This window comes from Lagopus muta, chromosome 3, assembly GCF_023343835.1.
Source record: "Lagopus muta isolate bLagMut1 chromosome 3, bLagMut1 primary, whole genome shotgun sequence".
In the NCBI taxonomy this organism is placed as follows: domain Eukaryota; kingdom Metazoa; phylum Chordata; class Aves; order Galliformes; family Phasianidae; genus Lagopus; species Lagopus muta.
Window position 1 is genome coordinate 51,079,908 of NC_064435.1, and position 18,634 is coordinate 51,098,541.

The 18,634-nt window shown below is 38.7% G+C and overlaps 1 protein-coding gene across 9 annotated transcripts in view; it reads right to left on the reverse strand.

The window, feature by feature from the left end:
• The window catches only part of PIEZO2 (piezo type mechanosensitive ion channel component 2), a 287,618-nt gene that overhangs the window by 106,349 nt on the left and 162,635 nt on the right, over positions 1 to 18,634 (reverse strand). For all 9 annotated transcript variants that reach the window (XM_048939128.1, XM_048939130.1, XM_048939133.1 and 6 more), the window contains exons 6-7: positions 11,300 to 11,510; positions 8,650 to 8,863 (exon numbers count right to left, since the gene is read on the reverse strand). In XM_048939128.1, coding sequence (XP_048795085.1) covers positions 8,650 to 8,863; positions 11,300 to 11,510 — 425 coding nt within the window. The remainder of the gene's footprint in view (positions 1 to 8,649; positions 8,864 to 11,299; positions 11,511 to 18,634) is intronic.

The following is an 18,634-nucleotide window of genomic DNA, read 5'->3' on the forward strand; positions in this document are numbered from 1 at the left end:
CTATTTGAGGGCAGAAGACAGCAAGAAGGTGGCAACTTGCCAGCATTATGTCATGCAATGGTGACCAGTTTTATGTTTGTAGTGTAAGCTCAGTTTCCAGATACAGTGTAAGTGTTGTTGGGAATGCCAAGACTCCCCTCTCCCCACTAATGAGAACCACCTGCAATAAAAGAAAACCAGTCTCTCCTGAGTGCTGAAGGCTGTTGTTTTTAAGAGCACATCTCTTAGTTTACATCCCTTGTTGTCTTTAAAATGTGTTGGCATGCAAATAAGCATTCCTTTTGTAGTGAAGGGGAAGATCGAGCCATCAGTCACCAGTAGCACAACTCCAGCATCAGGCATGTAGAATGCACAGGACACGTACAGCCCAGCACAGCTCACAGTGTGGCCACCCCCAGCCCTGTGCCATCATGGTGGTGGCTTTGCCCCACTGAGTGGCCTGGCCCTGGCCCCCAGGCACACACACATCACTCAGCAACAACCATCAGCACACTATTAACATTACCTGAGCTGAAACTAGGGCATGCGGAGGGTGCAGCGCAGTGCCAACTCAAGTTCTGGCAAAAAAATTTTAAGCATTTTGGCTAAACGTAGTGAAAAATACAGTCTTGCTTTCTGTTTGGATAAATGAATTTGAGAACAGGTTTCAAAATTGCCGAAAAGAATAATCAATTTTAGAATATATTTGCAACTCCATTTTCATTCAAAATGAATACATTTTTCAAATGGAATGTATAGAGTTGCAATCAGACATTTAGCTCAAAAATCTTACCAGACTTCTAAGAGAGAAGTCCGCTTCACAATCATACCTTAGTCATGTCATTGCCTTTGGCAGAAAACATGTTTGTGAACAACTATTGTCAAAGATGAAGCACAAGAAGAGTAAAATTTCATTGAAAATATCTGATGAGCACCTTGAGTACTTGCTAAGAATTGCAGTCAATGCCATCAAATCAGACTGATGAGTTAGTTTCACAAAACCAAGCCACATATCTCACTGGTCAGTGGCAAAAACAACAGTGGGTCACCTCTGCTGGTGCAGGCTTTGACGAGTGTGGCACGCAGGCTCCAGGTCATCACTGGTGAAAATGCTCAGCTAATGGTGTTAATTATATTAAAAAATAGTGCTTTGTAGCTGAAAATTTATTCCATCAAGCAGAGTCACTGCTCATCTGCTGTAGTTTCCATGGAAATTAATTAGGTATTACTTTCAGAGTGACCTACACATTTACAGCCCAAAACAACTCCTCTTCACTCAGTTTGGCTCAGGCAAGCCAAAAAATTGAACACGCGTGAGTAATATGATCAAAGTCATGCCTGCTTCTACTGAGACTGCCTTTGGCATTTGGTAGGGGTGAGAGTTATGAAGGACACCAATGGCTATGGGGATGGAGAGTCACTGTACTGACTGACAGATACATTTCTGCAGTCTACCTACCAGTTCAGCTATTGCTTTTTTCTATAGAATTTCAAGCATCCTGTAAATTCTGGCACAAACAGGAATTTGCTGATTTTAAGGAATGGAAGTATGCAGTGAATAGAGACAGCTATTAATAACCAAGTGAAAACCAGCAAGGGCTACAGATTCTCACTAATATAACTGTTAAGTCTACACTCACTTCCCCATTGTCACTACTGGACTTCCACCAAAACCTAAGCTAACCATTTTAAATTAATACTGATACAACTCTGCTGTAAAGTGATTGCAGAGTAGATATTTATTGCATGCCAGCTGATAAGTGAATTCCCAAGGAATCCCTCCAAATGAGCACTGGAAGAGGTGGATTCATTTTGGATGAACCTCTGAATGCCCACATAATAGACACAAAACTGGAAATCTCACAGGAGTGAGCAGATTTGCAACATCTCCAAGCCTTTCCTGCTACAACAGACTGGGAACTCCACCAGTGCTTCTCCAATTGCATTTGGTTATTCCAGACAGCGCTAACAGGTTGGTTAACAGCGCAGAACTCAGAATATAAAGTATTAAATTAACCTTCTGCAGTCTTACAGCAAGTTCAATTTTAAATTAAATTCTGGGCCAGGTTCACTCAATAGGACTATTCCTTTGCCAGTCATCTTGAGCAGTTCCTGATATAAACCACACCAACTTGCTCCAGGGAAGTAAGGCGCCAAAAGGGAACAAAAGAATATGGAAGGCTTGTTAAGCACCAGTACATCTCCCTCTTAGGAATGAGAAATAAACTTAATGGAAAAGTTCAGAAGGCTTCTTATGATTTTTTTTTTATTATTCCTTGGTTCACTTTCTTCAACTCTTATTTTCAACCCCCTCTGCCATACTGCCATGAATGCATTTAACAGCTTGCCAGCCCCAACTACAGGTGTTTTATGTGATGTAGGATGATAATGTTAATCTTTCTATTCAGAGCAGCATTTTGTTACCATCTGTCAATAAAATTAAAGTTTCCTCACCGAGTTCATTCAACTTCACTTGTAATTTATTTACCCTCCTTGTTTATTGAGGCAGGAGCTAGAGAAACCATTCTGAGTTCAAAGCCTCACAGAGAATTTGCACAATCCATGAGCAAAGGGATAAAAATCTTATAACTTCTGGTGAGAAGAGACTAAGAGTAACATTTAACTTGATAAGATAAACAGTAGAACTTATGTATAGGACAGGTTTTACAAACTGAAATCGTCAAGAACTGTCAGAGCTCTCCAAAGATTCCTTGGTCTTGTTTTTAGATGTTCCCTCCCTTCATCTTAATCCCACTGCATTGCTCTACTTTGTTGAACTGAACAGTACCAACTGTCTACTCGTTTCTAACTGCCGTGGCTTTCAGAAACAAAGTATGTGCTGTCATGCTGCCTGTGAACAAGGGCTTTTATATCTGACCTTTTCCTAATAAAATATGGTCAGCTTCAATTAGATCTGACAAAAAAAGTAACAATCTTCTCAAAAACATGAAAATCTGAGGGTTTTTTCTTTTTAAAAAAAAAAGAGAGAGAGAGAAGAGATGGTACAAATGCCTCTCATAAAAATATCCATCTCACAAAATTAAACACTTGTGTGAAAGATTGTCTTTGGACACCAGATATAAAATATTAGGTAGTTAATAAAAAACAAATGTTCTGCTGATAGGAAAGTGTTCATTCTACAGTACTGAAATGTTTCCTAGCATAATATTGAGAAGTTCACTTTGTGTGGTGTACAAAGTTGTGGGTCAAAACATCCACTGTAGAATTATGCAATTCAGAACAGCATTCACAGTGGGCTATTTATCTCTTAGTTTATTAGAATAATAGCAAGGATGGCTGCTGTCTTTTGTCAACAGGAGCCTGAACTTGCATTTCTAAGCTGTTAACAGAGTCATTCACTTCCTTTGTAAAATAATTTTAAAAATAAAGATAAGGAAGCTGAAGACAAAACAGTAAGAAAGGACATAAACTAAAGTCTTCTATCTAAGTAGTACTAATAGTCTCCTAATCTATGATGTACTATACAGCTAATATGAAGCTCAGCTGCAAAGGAATAATACAACATTGCATCAATCACCTAAACTGTGTAAGAGGGAAATCCTGGCTCTCAAAGCCAAACCAGCCATAGTGACAGAAGTAGGGGCCAGTATGGCATGGTTCAGAGCCATATGAAAGAATAAATTGTGCTTTTACTGATAGAGGAAAATGGAAACAGAGTAAGGGCATAGCTATATCTTTGCATGGCAAGCATCCAGAGGTCTCTGTCCTGACAGCAAGTGTTGTAGTGCCATGGTGGTAAGTGGCTAAGAAATCAGGCAGAAGGCACAAAAGCCATGCCAGTCAAGGGGCAGCTCAATATAGGACACACAAATGAACTTCAAACACTCTATCTTACCAAACTCTGCCTCATGACCAGTCAGAGAACAACTCCAAGACAGAAATTCATATGGGGATACAAATACTCTGCCACTCCCAGGCTAGCCATCCTCGAGGCAGGTGACAAAGATGGGCTGCAGCAAGGGCTGCTACTGGGAGCAACTCATGGGAAATGCTATTGCCCACCTCTCAGTTCCAACTGCACTGCAAATGCAGAAAGAGATCAGTGCCTTACCCTGCAGTGATACAGACACTGCCAACAAGGGAATCGACCAGCATTATCATGCTATTTTGGCAATATCTTCTAATCCCGCTGAGATTTTATTGGCACTCCTATCCTATCAGAAGGATAGAATTTCAGAAAGACAATTACAGCTGGGTATCTGACCCCTATCTGACAGCTCCAGGAACATTCTAAGACTGTGCTTAGACCTTATACTCTGAATATCCAGGGCCTTTGGGCTACATATTCCAAATGCTCTCTGTAGGTTCAGGCGGAAAATTTTTGACTGGACTTACCTCAGATGAATCTAAAGAAAACCTGGATATTCTGAATCCACATCTGTAGGAATACTCCTCCCCCACCAAGTAACAAGTTTGTTACCAATAACTGTAAGACCTATTTAAAAATCCTGTTCTTGAAGAGATTTATAGGCACCTTTCAGAAGAAAATTTCCAGTTTAAGACAGCCTGAGATTTGCCTTCCCCACTCAGATTGCAATGAAGCAAACAGATGGTAATTCCAGATTCACTTACAGATTTCACAGAAGCTGTGAAATGATGTACCCCTGTCAAGAGGCTGGCACTCCCTGGACTCCCAGATTTGCTTCAATTCATAACAGTGATCTTTTTCCCATAGGTTAAGCCTTTTTTGTTTAAACTATTTTGAACATTACTTGCCTGAAAACTACAAGCAATGTAAGATCTACATGTAAGACCAATGCAAGATGTGAATCTCTAAGACAACACGTAGGTTTTTGTTTAAATCTGATTGTGGGATTTTTAAACAAATAAGCATGTAAGCAAAGTTTTGGACAGGAATAACTTTACAACTCAAGATAAACTTCATACCACTGCACTGATCCTATTTCTTCATGTTGGCAAGACTTTCTCATTGCCCTAATTACATCCTTTTGCCAAGACAAGCTGCAACAGGAAGAAAAGAGGCAGCAATCTGAAAAATGATACACGTTATTGTGTATTTTTTCAGGCTATGACACTGTGTACATAATTTCTAAAGTCATTTTAGCTAACTGACTTGTTTTTATTAAATCAGGTGAAAAGAATTTCATGGCAGAAGTATGATATTTTGAGAATTTTGCTTTAAGTGTGTACTTCTCACGATTGTTTTCCCATCTCTGTAAATCAACAATTCTGTGATAAATATAGCAGCAAGTCAACATGGGGGGTAACTATTTTAAATGAAGGTGTGAAAGATGTGTGCTTGTTTAATTGTTCAGAGACCAGGTAGTATTTAACCAGTGCAAACTTACGCAACTAGATAACTCCTATCTGAAGAGCAGATTTGCCTTATTAAGACCAGTCCCCCTGTTCAATTTCGGTGACCACTTTCCTGGGCAGTCAGAGCACTGCTTTGAATGATTGCTCCTCACATCTCCACCATGGACTGGTCTGCAGAAGAAAAGCTGTGTAGACTAGAGAAAGCTTCATGCAAGCTCTTCACTAGCGTACCTGACACATAAAGCTACACTTCAGTTTTTCAGTGCCCTACATATTTTCCAATGTGCGCATCCCAGAGCACGCTGCACGGCATTTAAATGTGTGTCCATGCCATTTCTGTACGCCCACTGCAGAACCAGAAAACCACAATGGAAGATCTGAAACTCTGTAGAAGATCAATGTCTCCATGTTTGGTAGCAGCAATACAACAAATACAAAGTGCTGTGTTATCATCATATCCTATTGCGGAGTGGTGCAGAATCTCATAAGGTTCCAGGGCAGAACACATAAGTTCACCAAATCAGAACAGAGAGAATATATTTCCCTGGGTTTATTTCAGACCATTCCTTTCAACCAAATTAATTTCCTCTGGCAACGCTATTCAATCACTTCTTACAATCACAGTTACTGAGTTTTGAGTTGAAGTGTTCTTAAAAGGAAGGAGCTGCTCAAGCACAATTCGAACCTAAGCTGACAAATATTAACTTGAGAATTTTCCAGCCTGTCTGGAGCTGTCTAACTTTATCTAGTCTGAAATCAATCAGTGAAGTGGCAAGCTGAGTGATTATTTAGAGACAAGACATCTTTATGTGAACCTGAAACAACTTGCAGATTTCTTGTGAACTTGAGAAATACCAATGTTAGCCTTATGCTCTGCAGAGAGGAGAAATATCCATGTCCCCTTGCGTCTTAGGAGAGCCTGAGGGTCAAGCCCTCAAAACTTTCCAGAGAAATAATAGCCCTTCTTCCTTATGTTTCCCTATTTTGTTCATGGATTAAGTTCCATCTCTAATGGCTCTAAAGTTACCAAATGCAAATACGTGTACCTTTTCTACATTTCTGAATACAGTGAGTTTTTTGCAGCTAAATAGAGTTCACACAACTGCGTAAATATGAGAACAGCCTTTACTTCTCCTTTTGCAAAAAGACATTAAATAAAATATTCTGCGTGAGAACATTAGACAGAAACAGTGATAATCAAATTATTTTCCCAACATATACTTTACCCATTCAAGACATCTGCTAGTATTAATGGGATCTCTGCATATTTAGCTCTGTTTCAAACCAAGACGGCACATAAAATAACAAGACTTCGTTTTTTTTTTCTGGGATAAGAAACTCTAACATATTTTTTCTGTACCATACCAGTGCACGTTACTCTCATCTCCTTCTGCTCTAGCTGCTGCTTATATGCCAGTCCTACTCCAGTCATTAAAAGCAACTTTTCCTTATCCTCAAATTTTCACATTCAAGCAATCTGAATACCTGCCTCAATGCTCATCAAACAGTTCTCCCTAAAAGCAGATTAAAGAAAATTCACAGAAGAACTGTGACTGAAGAAAGAAGAAAATAATTGCTGCACCTTCTGTTGAAGATGCTATCAATGTTTTGTATCTTCAGATATGATTTCCTATGTAATTTAGAAGATAGCTCTTCACACCATACGTAAAAAACAGAGTTCAGAAAAGTACAATTTCAACAGAAAGTCTGCAAACAGATTACACAATTCTTGCTTAAACAAAGCCTATCAAGAACAGAAGTTCCAAAGCCCAACAACAGGATTTTTTTTAATCCAAACTCTGAAGGTGCTTTGTTTTTCTTCAGCAAGATAAAGAGAATTTGCTTTCAATCATATTTTTAATTTCAAAAATAAGTGACTGAGCTGAATTGGTATTTGTACACTAAATGAAATTTAATCATAAATGGTAGCATTACACTATTAACAAAAAAGAAATTAACACAGAAACGAAAAGGAAACTAAATAAATTGAAAATTCAAGTTGACACAAGTTAGTAATAAATATATTAAAATGAAGAAAGAGAGTTTTACAACTGATGTGTCTCAAGAGCGCTTCTTGTACTCTAACAGAAATGTTGCGAAACATACTTCCTTTCCATGAGATTTTTTTTCCTGTTTGTAACATCGTGAGATGATATCCTCATACCTAAATAGATGAAACATTTTGTTTCTTTTATGAATACACGGCGAAAGCAATACAAAAGTTTTAGGGAAGTTGTGAGTACTTCAGCAATTCAGAACTAGAAATCACTCATTTTCCCACATTGACCTCTAGGTGGCACAAGAGAACCTAAACGAAGTAAACCTTTTTCTGATTTTCCTGGTAATCCTCTGCTCTCCAAAATCAGCTTCCTCAAATCAGCAGTTCCAACATCACAGAACACACAACTATTAATGTGTACCAAACAACATATCAAAATAAGTATTAAAGTACCAACTACTGTGGCTAAGCAGCCATTGTTTTTTACTGCTTTTAATGAGGTGCTTTGAGATACCATAAATTAATAGATTCACAGTACATCTGATGTCCCTTCCCATTCAACTTATAATACTTACAGGGAACAATGAACTTACTAGAAGAAAAAAAAAAATAAGTTTTACAACAGGTTTAAGGCAAGGAATGGCACTAAATGGCACACAATGGCACTAGAAAGTATACCCTGAAAACAGTTTGCAACCACAGTGCAGAAGAAAAGATAGGCATAAAATACGTTTTACTTCATCTTCTTTTAGAATGCAGTATAAAGGCATATCAAAACATTAAAGGGTTAGAACACCCAGTATTTACTGCAGCAGTAACATAAAAATGATGTGGCTGTTGATATGAACATAAGATTGGCATGTTCTGTGTGACCACAGGAAAATTTTATATTCCCAGCCTAGTATTATGCACAGCAGATGATGTACCACAACTGCCCTGAGTCTCTGCACACAAGGATGGCAGATTACTTGTGCATTTTGCCTCATTAAGACACTACTTCATTAGACCTCTGAATATTTCTTTCCCTCAAAGAAAAATGCGCATGTATTCAACTCCTTTGCATCAGTGCTGCTGCTGGTTTCCTTTATCTCCTGTATTAGCCAAATCCTTCTCACTCATATCTGAGGATCACTCTGATAAAACTCATCCTCCCCTACTAAGAAGCCCCAGCTCTCTCTACCCAATTTCCCAGACAGGGCTGTCACTGCTCTACTATCCAAAACCATTCAGCCCATTGTGCTTCCACTCTTCAAAGAGCAAACAAGACTTTTTCCAAACTTATGCATTGAATCTGTCAAAGCAAAGGCCATATGCTTCAGCATGTGATAATAGAGCATTGCATCAGATGGCCACAAGAAAGGAATTTCTCTTACCTGGCATAGAAGTCTTTCGGTGGAACAACCTCCTGGAAGAACTGCAGCTGGTACAGATAAAGTCCAATCAAGTGCCCTGCACTGAATATAGCCATTAATACACACAGACAGCTGAATATCAGCGGATCAAATGCTTGGCAACAGGACCACCATGTGCACAGGCCCAAAAATACAAAGAAATATACAGCTGAGGTCAAGGATGGCACCATCATACCTGCAAAAACAAAAACGAGGAGGGTTGGAAAAATGTGGGAAAAAACACCATTTGGTTAAATCTAATGCCTGACAAATGTATTTAATAACTTAATCTAACTATCTTTATGCTAACTATTACAGTTAGCTCTTAAGTCTGTTATTTAGGGTAGTATGGTTAGGTTGTGGTTGGAGTTGATGATTTTTCAGGTCTTTTCCAACTCAGCAATTCTATGATTCTATGATTCTATCTGTTGGGAGAGTAGAGGAAAAGGATTTTGGTGTTTCTTGCTCAATTCTGTACTTTTTCTGTACCTTATCACTTGGGTTGCAACCACTCTTCAGAAATCTTCTCTTACATTTGTAAAAATATTTCACAAAGCATGGAGAAAACCAGAAATGCAGCTGCAAGACTAGTCAATAGATGCACTGCCATATTAAATTTCAAAATGAATTTTAAGTACAAGATGCTAAAATGACACGATGGATGAACAGTGAAAAGCATTGTCATGTAAAACTTCAGATATTCTGCATCAGTAAAAATGAAAAAAACCACCATGATGCATATACCGATGCATATACATCTGCACCTTTCACAGAACAGAGTTCTTGCAAGGCATAATGGGACAGAGAGGGACTCAGAAGACAAGGGGCTTCACTCCGGATTTTAGTGGCAGAGATTCTCAAAAGCTGGAGTGGCCACATCCATGTGATGCTAGGCAACATATATATACCACAAGGACCCTCAGCTATGGAAATGTTGCCTGAGTTTCATTATCACATCCTTTTCCATCATAGAATGCTTGTCTCTGCTCCAGTGCTGGCTTCTCCATAGGTTTACAGATTTAAACACGTGGCAGGACCACAGGGATCATTTATTCTGATTGCCTTTGTAATGAAGGATATAAAACTTCACCCAGTAATTTCTGCCTTGAGCCTCTGACTACTTATTTTCTTCCTTCAAAGAGATACTTTGTCTTCATTTAATCACTTTAGGAGAAGGAGAATATGCTATATCCATGCATAAGTTGTTTATATGGCCAATTACTCAGGCAGTGAAAAATTCAAAATTTATTTCTGGTCTCAAATTGCCCAAGTTTACCACTTAGCTGTTGGATCACATTATAAGTTCTGTTGGATGAGATGTCTGCTACAAAAATGTAGGCCCTTTGTAACTTTGTCAGTACTTTCAGACTGCAATCAAATCATCATTCATCTTTTTTTTCTTTTTCCTGGCACATTGACTAAGGAAGTATTTAACTAATTAAACGTGAGGTCTCTCTCAGGAATATCTCTGGAATACAGACAGGCTTCCAAGACCTCAGGCCCTTTTTTTTTTTGTAACTCTCTTCTGAACACCTCCCAGTCCTCAGTGTATTTTGGAATTACACAGACAAGCTGCCCAGTGCCACTGAAGAAAATGTCTCCTACCACTGCCGTTCTTCAGTTTTATCTGCCAAAGGTCATTTTTCTTTTTGTTTGTTTGTGTTATATTCATGGAAATTCAGAAAGAGACTGAAAAATCATTTGCCTGTATCTATCGATCACTTTTATTTCATAGCACTCTCTTCCCTGATGTCAGTCTCCATGCTGATCCACATTGCCTATATTTTTTTCCTTTTTAGATTTATTACTTTCATTATGTTTATGTGTAAGACTGCTAGATGAGATTAACTTACTGAAAAAGCCTACCTTATCAAGAGTCACAACGCGCTTTTCCGTGTCATCCAATACCAATACCAAACTTTTTCTTATACTTTCTACTCCTTATATTCCTGTACACGTCTATGTTAGGTATTTACTTATATTTCATATGTGAGAACTCCATTCAAACATCTGAATAGGCTGATAAATACTAATTTAGAACTGCAGGAACGAATTTTAAATTCATGTGTTACAATCTTCAGTAATTTTGTGTACTTCCATTCCCTCAGTAGCTGATTATGTATTACTAAATCAGATGTCACATAAAATGCTAGATATATTAAAAAAACCTACTTCTATCAGCCAGCATTGAAGTCACATCAAAAGTCACTGTGAAGTTGGTTTATCTCTTCTGTTATACACTGCGTATATATATATATTATATATATATATATATATATTATTTTTTTTTTAAAGCAATGTGAACTCAGTTCATTTTTATACTTGGAATAGACAGTACCAAATCTATAAATTTATGTCAGTCACTTGTATTATGCAACTGTTCACCATTTGGCTACAATAAAAACTGTAAAAGTCATATACAGAATGATAGGACAGCACAGTAGTACTAAAAAATTAAGCAATTCAGTATATTCCAATGCTTGCCAAAAAGTTAATTTAAATAAAATCAGCAGCAGTTTCTTTTCCCTTCAAAATTTCCATTGTTATTCCCGCAGGCACTGAAGTGCTGAAAACTCATTTCTTAAATGCATAATGCAATGGGCTCTGGAGGAAATTTTTCAAAAGCACCAACCTGCTGAACCAAGTAAAATTGTAACAACAACTTTTCCAGTGGTGATTATCATGTTGCCAATAAACTCTCTCAGTTTGGATGCTAGGGAGGCAATTCTACGCAGCAGTTTCAATTTCATTGTTTCCTCAAATTCTGCTTCACCACAGTCTTCATCATCCAGGTCTTCTTCATACATCAAAGCATCGTCTGGCTCTAACTTTTCTCTTACAGCCTGAAGGAGGAGGATTAAAAAAGAGAAAATGCAAAAGAGAGAAAGAGATTTTGAAATTTTGAAAACACAGATACAATATTTAACAATGAAGCCTTCTTATAATCTTCAACTAGGAAGTTCTCCAAGGAACAGGAGAGTTACAAAAGTAGTACTAAAGCTAGAGTTGTGCATTAATGGCTCTCAAGAGGACAGGACGTTAGGAGTTGTTGCTGAGAAAGACTTCAGTTCTTCTAACATACATATAGTAAGCCACAAATTCTATACAAAATTTTATTTGGTTGGCAGAACATCCTTTCCATCCTGTGATACATAATTTCAAATTCCTCTTTAGCTTAAGAGCTTTGAGTGTAAGCTGCATACAATAACCAAAAATACCTTCCCGATTGAAGATCCTCAGCTAACTCCACTTTTCAACCTTTCCTCAGTTATCTGAGGCAGAGCAATAAGGGCTGAGATAAATGGACAGATAGTTCATGAGGAAGGGCAGGTTGAGAGAGAAAAACTATACCCAGCAGAGACTCAGGGAAAGAAACAGAAATGAGGAGGTTGGCAGTCTATGAAAGAACAGGAGAAAACGTCAGTGAGAGAGAAGTACCAAAAGCTTAAGTAATCTGCAAAAATTTAGAAAATGAGACCAGGGGCTTAGAACTGCACAATGCAAAAAAGGAAAGGAAGGAAAAAGGAGAAGGTCCTTCATACTTAACAGTTTGTTAGGGTTTGGCAGTGGACTTCTCCATCAAGCCTCCATCGTATCTTGGAGACCAGAAGACACTCAGAGCTCTTGAATGATGCAGAATAAATCATCGACCCACTATGAGAATCACCAGGATAACCAGGAGGCCCACCCAGAGAAACCATTTACGGAAAAGTTAGTCATTCACAGACACGAAGGGGCATACATATACATATTAGAATGTAGTAGTTTAGAGCCAGATTCTCACTCTGTGTCTTTGGCACTAGTCTGGATTTACATTAGCTAATGTTCTGGCCAAGCAGTATCTCTGTGTAAAAGTGAGAAAGAGAGACTACTGATATTTTTTCATTAGAATGTCAATTTTATATTTGTTAGTGACTTCTGGCAGCAAAAAAATCCACGTTGACAGATAAGATTGCAGCAGGAATGGCCTGCTTAACACATCCAAATTCTCCAGTACCATTTTGTTATATAGGCTCTCAAAGGGAAAAAAAATTCTTATGGGCTCCCTTGTTTCGCCTCTAAGCTCGGTGCGTACTTTCTCCTCCCGCTTTGGAGCATTAACAATGTTGTGATTGCCCAGAAAAAGCTTGCTCATTCTCAAGAGTATCTGTTTTACAGATGATTAAATATGTATTAAATACAACAGGGCTGACAGAGGAAATGTACCTTTCTCTTGGACATACCCAGCTATTTCACTAACTATATCTATTATAAATGGAGTAAGGTAACATTGCAATCCCTTTGTTATTGTCCCAGAGCCCTCCACATACAAATTATTAGATTCTGATGCAGAACAATGGAGAGGAGATGGCAGTGCAAACAGACAGTTGTCACAATTTGGGCCATTCAGCACAAATAAGTTTTATATCTGTTCATTGTTTCAGTTCATATTTGAACTCCTATTGCAACATGAGCTAAGTATTCAGAAACAGTGCCGACGGTAGTTTGAATAATACATTATGCTCTTACTTCTAGCAAAACTGTTTTAGTGAGCAAGCCATACAAAGGGCAAAAGTAATGATCACTTCTGCTTGGGCTATATTTACCAGATGAACCTGCTCCTCATCTAGTTTAGGCTCGGTCTTACTCTACCTGCACTGGCTCTGGCATTCTGTTCCTTCAGTTTAATATGACCAGTGAACAGTGAGACCTTCAACAATATTTACACTTCAAAACAAAGAGAGTTTAGAAAATACAAAATGGCACTCCTAACATACACAGGCCTGCGGAACTTTCTGAAGGAGAGTGTTGTTTCCTCAGCTACTGTTTTCAAATTCTTTAAGACAGTAGGCATTAAAATATGGAATTAAAAAATGTGAAAGGAATAATTTCAAAATAAATAAGATATTCCAAGGGAGACTATGAGGAGAAATATCTGTATGATTATCATGAACCTATACTGCGAGTCATACATTTACTATAGCTTAAGTGAGTTGGCACTTAACTGTACACATGTAAAAATGAGAAAAGAAAATAAAAATATTTTATCTGTAAGAAAATAGAAAAAGTTATCAAGGGAAAAGTACATAATTAAAATATTTTTAAGTATGCATTTGAGAAAAACATAATAGTTTCAAGGAACAAAATAAAAAAGAGGACAAGAGATAAGAAAGCCAAGTTAAAAGAGTCCAACCTTTGTTGTCTTAACAGTTCTGTATTGTTAATCTGCTACTGACACACATCACACAGCATGCCCAGGGAGAAGCACTAGGAAGGAGAATATTCCACTCAACCAGGACAACGCTGAGAATGAGATGATGGTCAAAAGTTTCCATGAACTGAGCTGCACAGAGATTAAAAATAGCAAGAAGCCTGAAAGTGGATGATTTACCCAACAAGTCACCTTATCTTTGCACTTCTATTTAGATGGCAAAATATGTAGTTTAGGATCTACAAAAATTTACAGCAATGTAAAAACTCCACCAGAAATGCAGAACAACTTACTTCAGGTGTTCCTGAGATCATCAGCTGTCCTAAAGATAACTGCAGTGTTCTGATCCCCAGAAAACACTGATTTCTCAAATTTTCCTTCTAAAACTACATATCTCTTCCTGTTTTGATTTGAGGCTCTTCAATCACTCTCCTCTGTTAAAGAGAAGCTATCACATGAGAAAATCTGATCATCAACAATAACCATAATCTGCAGTCATTGAAGCTTTTCCAGAACAGTTGTTTTATCAGTTTTTCATCGCTATCCGAATTACCAATGATGTCGATGACAAAGACTCCCTGTTTTCAGAGTTCAGGGCTTTACACCAGCATATTCCCTGGAAAGAGTGGAGTCACAGAATCCCAGCACATCTGAGGCAGGCAGGGCCCTCCTGGTCCCCCAGTCCCAGCCCCGCTGCAGCAGGGCCACCAGAGCAGGGTGCCCGGGCCCACGGCCAGGAGGCTTCTGGAGACCTCCAAGGAGGAGACCCCACAGCCTCTGTGCAGCCTGTGCCAGTGCTCCATCACCTGCACAGCACAGAAGTGCTGCCTGCTGTTCAGAGGGAACCTCCTGTGCTCCAGTTTGTGCCCATGGCCTCTTGCACTGGCACTGGATGCCACAAGTGTCAGTGAGCCCAAAACACTGAGGTTATCTTCTACATCCCTCAGTTCCCTATCTGCAAGCTTTTATGAATACCTTAGTTCTCTGCCTTATTCTGTCTCCCAGTGGTGTCACTAACGCCCCAGTCAATGATTATTTCAGTGAAAAGACTCTGAGAGCTAAGCAACTACAGGTTTGACATTCTGTGTACAAACATATCTGTTTGTACTTTGGTATCCAAGGTGAAGTGAAGGAGCTGAAAGGCCATGTTCCTTTCCTGAAGTAGCTGAAAGGCCACGTTCCAGTGTATATCAAGGAGACAAACTTTGAGTTATCCCACTCTCATGTCTACCTCAAACCAATGGGGTAAGCTGGGACGGCTTTCCAGTTTTTCACGCCAAACACTTCAAATTGCCAAAGGCACGCAAACAGTGAACAGTTCTTACATTCAGCATGGTGATAATGTGCATGTTGTTATAACACTTTCTGATGGTTAAATAGCCATGCAAGTACACACTCATCACAGAACACCATTCCTCCAGTCAGACGGTTTTGCAAAGCTCTTTTTACTGTGTGGATTAGTCCAAAGCTACAAACCCATGCTACATAGGCTACAGTTAGAAAAATACTTTTACTTCCATAATAAATTACTTATTATGCAATTACAGGATCCCTGTGGATGCTGATTAAATCAAATAAATTTCTCCATTCAAGGAGTATAGAGCATTTGTAAAGTCATAAACATGTGTTTCCATGACCTTTGCTCTGCGGAGCAGGGCCCCAGGACTTTTTATAAACAGACTAAATGCAGTTTAGGTTTTTCAGCAATCGTGTGGAAGTCCCAGGAGTACTTATTGTAAAACGTTTTTTTAAACTGCGAAATTGAGAGAGAGTACAGGCAAGGAAACAGTATTGCCTCTGTGGCAGCTATGGCAGCCACTATTGAGGCCAGGGCCAGAATGTCCATTAGCTACTTTGGGGGTTGGTTTATTAACATCTGACTTTTACATGTTTCATCTGGTACAGTATAAACACTGCTGCATAAAGATATCCTCTAGTCCCAGAGATATATTTACTAACAGGAAGCTCTAAATCCAACCAAAAGCCCATTCTTGCTTCAGAATTTTCCTTGCTTTGCACCTATGCTTACGGCTATTGTGTCTGTGAATGCAAATTTGCTCGTTTATTGACTTTTCAATTCTACAAAGGAAATGAACACAATGCATCAAAAATCCAAACAACAAGAGCAACACAATTTAACTAACCAGCCCTGTTACAACTAAGGATACATCAGTATCTCCCAGTGAGTGCAAATCCCATGCCTGTGAATGCACTGCGTTATTAACACCTCTAAAGTATGTGTTGCTAGGCTCACAGGTGTAAATTCTCATAAGAGTTCAGGTGCTTCCTCCTTCCTGTTGGCTGATAAATGCTGTACAAATAGTTTCTTTTGCAGCGTTTTGACATTTCCTCCCAGCCAGTACCAGGAAACTGACATAGAGGAGTGAGTACATGAAAAATAAAACTGAGGAAAACACACAGGTGAATTTTGCCAACTTTTTCTAATGTGTTGCTTCTAGAACTTTTAATAAAAGTTAAATGGATCCTGCTATGTCAGCTCTATTTATCTGTAGATTATGTGAGAATGTAAAAAGAGTTATTGAGAGATGATGTGGCAAGCCTCATTATCCAAGTCAGTGATGAGATGACACTGTTTTTCAGGTGGATTACTGGTGGCAGAAATGCAAACTGCACTGTGCTTCATATCTTCTGGTTTGTTTTTTTTGTTTTGTTTTGTTTTTTAATTCTAGGTTTTTCCCCTTTCTTATTAAACTACCTTTATCTCAACCTACATGTTCTCACACTTTTACATTTAATCCAATTTGCCCCCGTCCCACTGGGAGGTGTGAGCGAATGGCTATGTGGTGCTGAGCTACAGCCAGGTTAAACCACATCGAGCAGTGACACCCGAGATGGCAAAAAAAAAACCAACACAACAAACAAAACAAGCATTCCAACATTCCTGGCACTGCCTTACTCTCAGGCAACCTGACTGTCCCCTGGTTGCACTCTACACAGTGCCTCTGTGAAAGAAACTGTGAACAACCTCTGGAGGAGCAGAACGCCTTATGCACACACGTGTTGTCCCTTACTTGTCGTTAAGGCTTCAGAGTTTGTCCTGACAAGGAGCTACTGCCTGGAGCCTGAACCTTTCCTGGGCCCCCTCCATCGCAGCCTTACCCTGTAACTATTTTGTAACCTTTAACTGAAGAGAGTTGATGAGCTCAGTAGAGATGGATCATATCAGACCGTGGCTGAATTCTACTTTCAGGCATACTTAAAAAGCCCTTTTTTTCTTTTTCTTCTTCTTTTTCTTTTTTACCAAAAAGCTCCTTATTTTTAGAAATTAGATAGTTACAGGAGTAGGAGGAATTCATCACAAACCTACTATTAGAAGCAGTATCTGTAAATATACCCTGAAAATGCATGTAGAAAAATTAACCGGAGTAACACAATATTCTCTAGACAGATCCATCTGTGAGTACAAAAGCTGGAAGAGAAATTTAAGTGCTATTTGTTTTACCATCAAAGGAACTGCAAACCCTTAATGGGATATAAATGATTGCAGGTTTAACCTTCAGTCAATACTAAACCACACTAAGGTATTCATTTATTGCATTTCCAATTTCTCAAGAAAGTGGAGAACTCCACAGTTCTTACGAAACGTCCAGCATATGAGAGGCAGTATCTGTCCACTTTTCCAACCCCAGAACAGATACAGAAACTTTCATAATGACAGTTCCTGTCATTCAACTTGAGCTGTATGGAAACAGAGCTATCTAGCAAGAGCATCTTCTTTAAGATCAGCTAGTATGAGATAGATGTGCTCAAAAGAGAACTCAGATGAGTCTACAGAACCTTTCTCTACACGAGCAGAGAGGAGGTAGGACTGCAGATTACCAGCCCAGGCTGCAAAAGAAACCCACCCTCCGGACTCAGCACTCTACACTCACAGTCAGTTCTGCACTAACTTCAGAGGAAAAGCCTACTAAATAAGCAGAGCTAATCAAACGTGTAACAATTGCAATAAGCAAGTAACTTTGCTAGGTGTAAGGTTAAGAATAAAGAGGCCTTTTGGAATTTGAACAGCATTCTAAAACTGATTATACCAAGAAGAAAAGTCCTAAATCAACTTCAAATCCTATAATCTTAATGGAGAATTATCTCTGACTGGTCTAAAGCATTCTAAATCTTGGTTTAAATGCCTAAATACTACATAAAATTGGAAGACTTGTGACCTCAAAAACAACTTTCAATACATCTGCAGGTTTTGACAGAAGGAACTGTGTGCAATTCCAGAGTAAAATATGCTGTAGGAAAGAGTCATTTGTTACACTAAAAAATGATCAGGGTATACACTGGAAGCATTTAGGGACAAAGGCATTCAGAGATTCAGAGAAAAAACAAAAAAGAGGAAAAAAAAAGCACAGTTCTGAAGCAGGAAGTCAAAATCATTAAATCCTGTATACAATAGATATTGTACTGAGAAGGCCAAAGATAGTTTCACTTCCAGTGTACCTACTGCACCTGAGCAAACATCAAGTGATTTCAGCACAAGACTCACTTAGTGAATATGGAAATAGAGTTTCACATTTCAACTTCAAAAAGCTGTCAGACATAGAAGCCAAATGCAAAAGAGAGAGGAAGTCACAGGCAGAGTTTGGTGGTTTGGCCTGAGATGATTAAACATGGTTTTTAGTGAAAAGGAAATAGGAAGGCTTGGGTTATGACTACAAGGCACAATTCAGTACGAATTCTAAATAAGCTAGTGCAGATATGTGAAGCTGCATAGCACTCATATGGAGTAATTCCTGGATGAAGGAGTACACACATTGT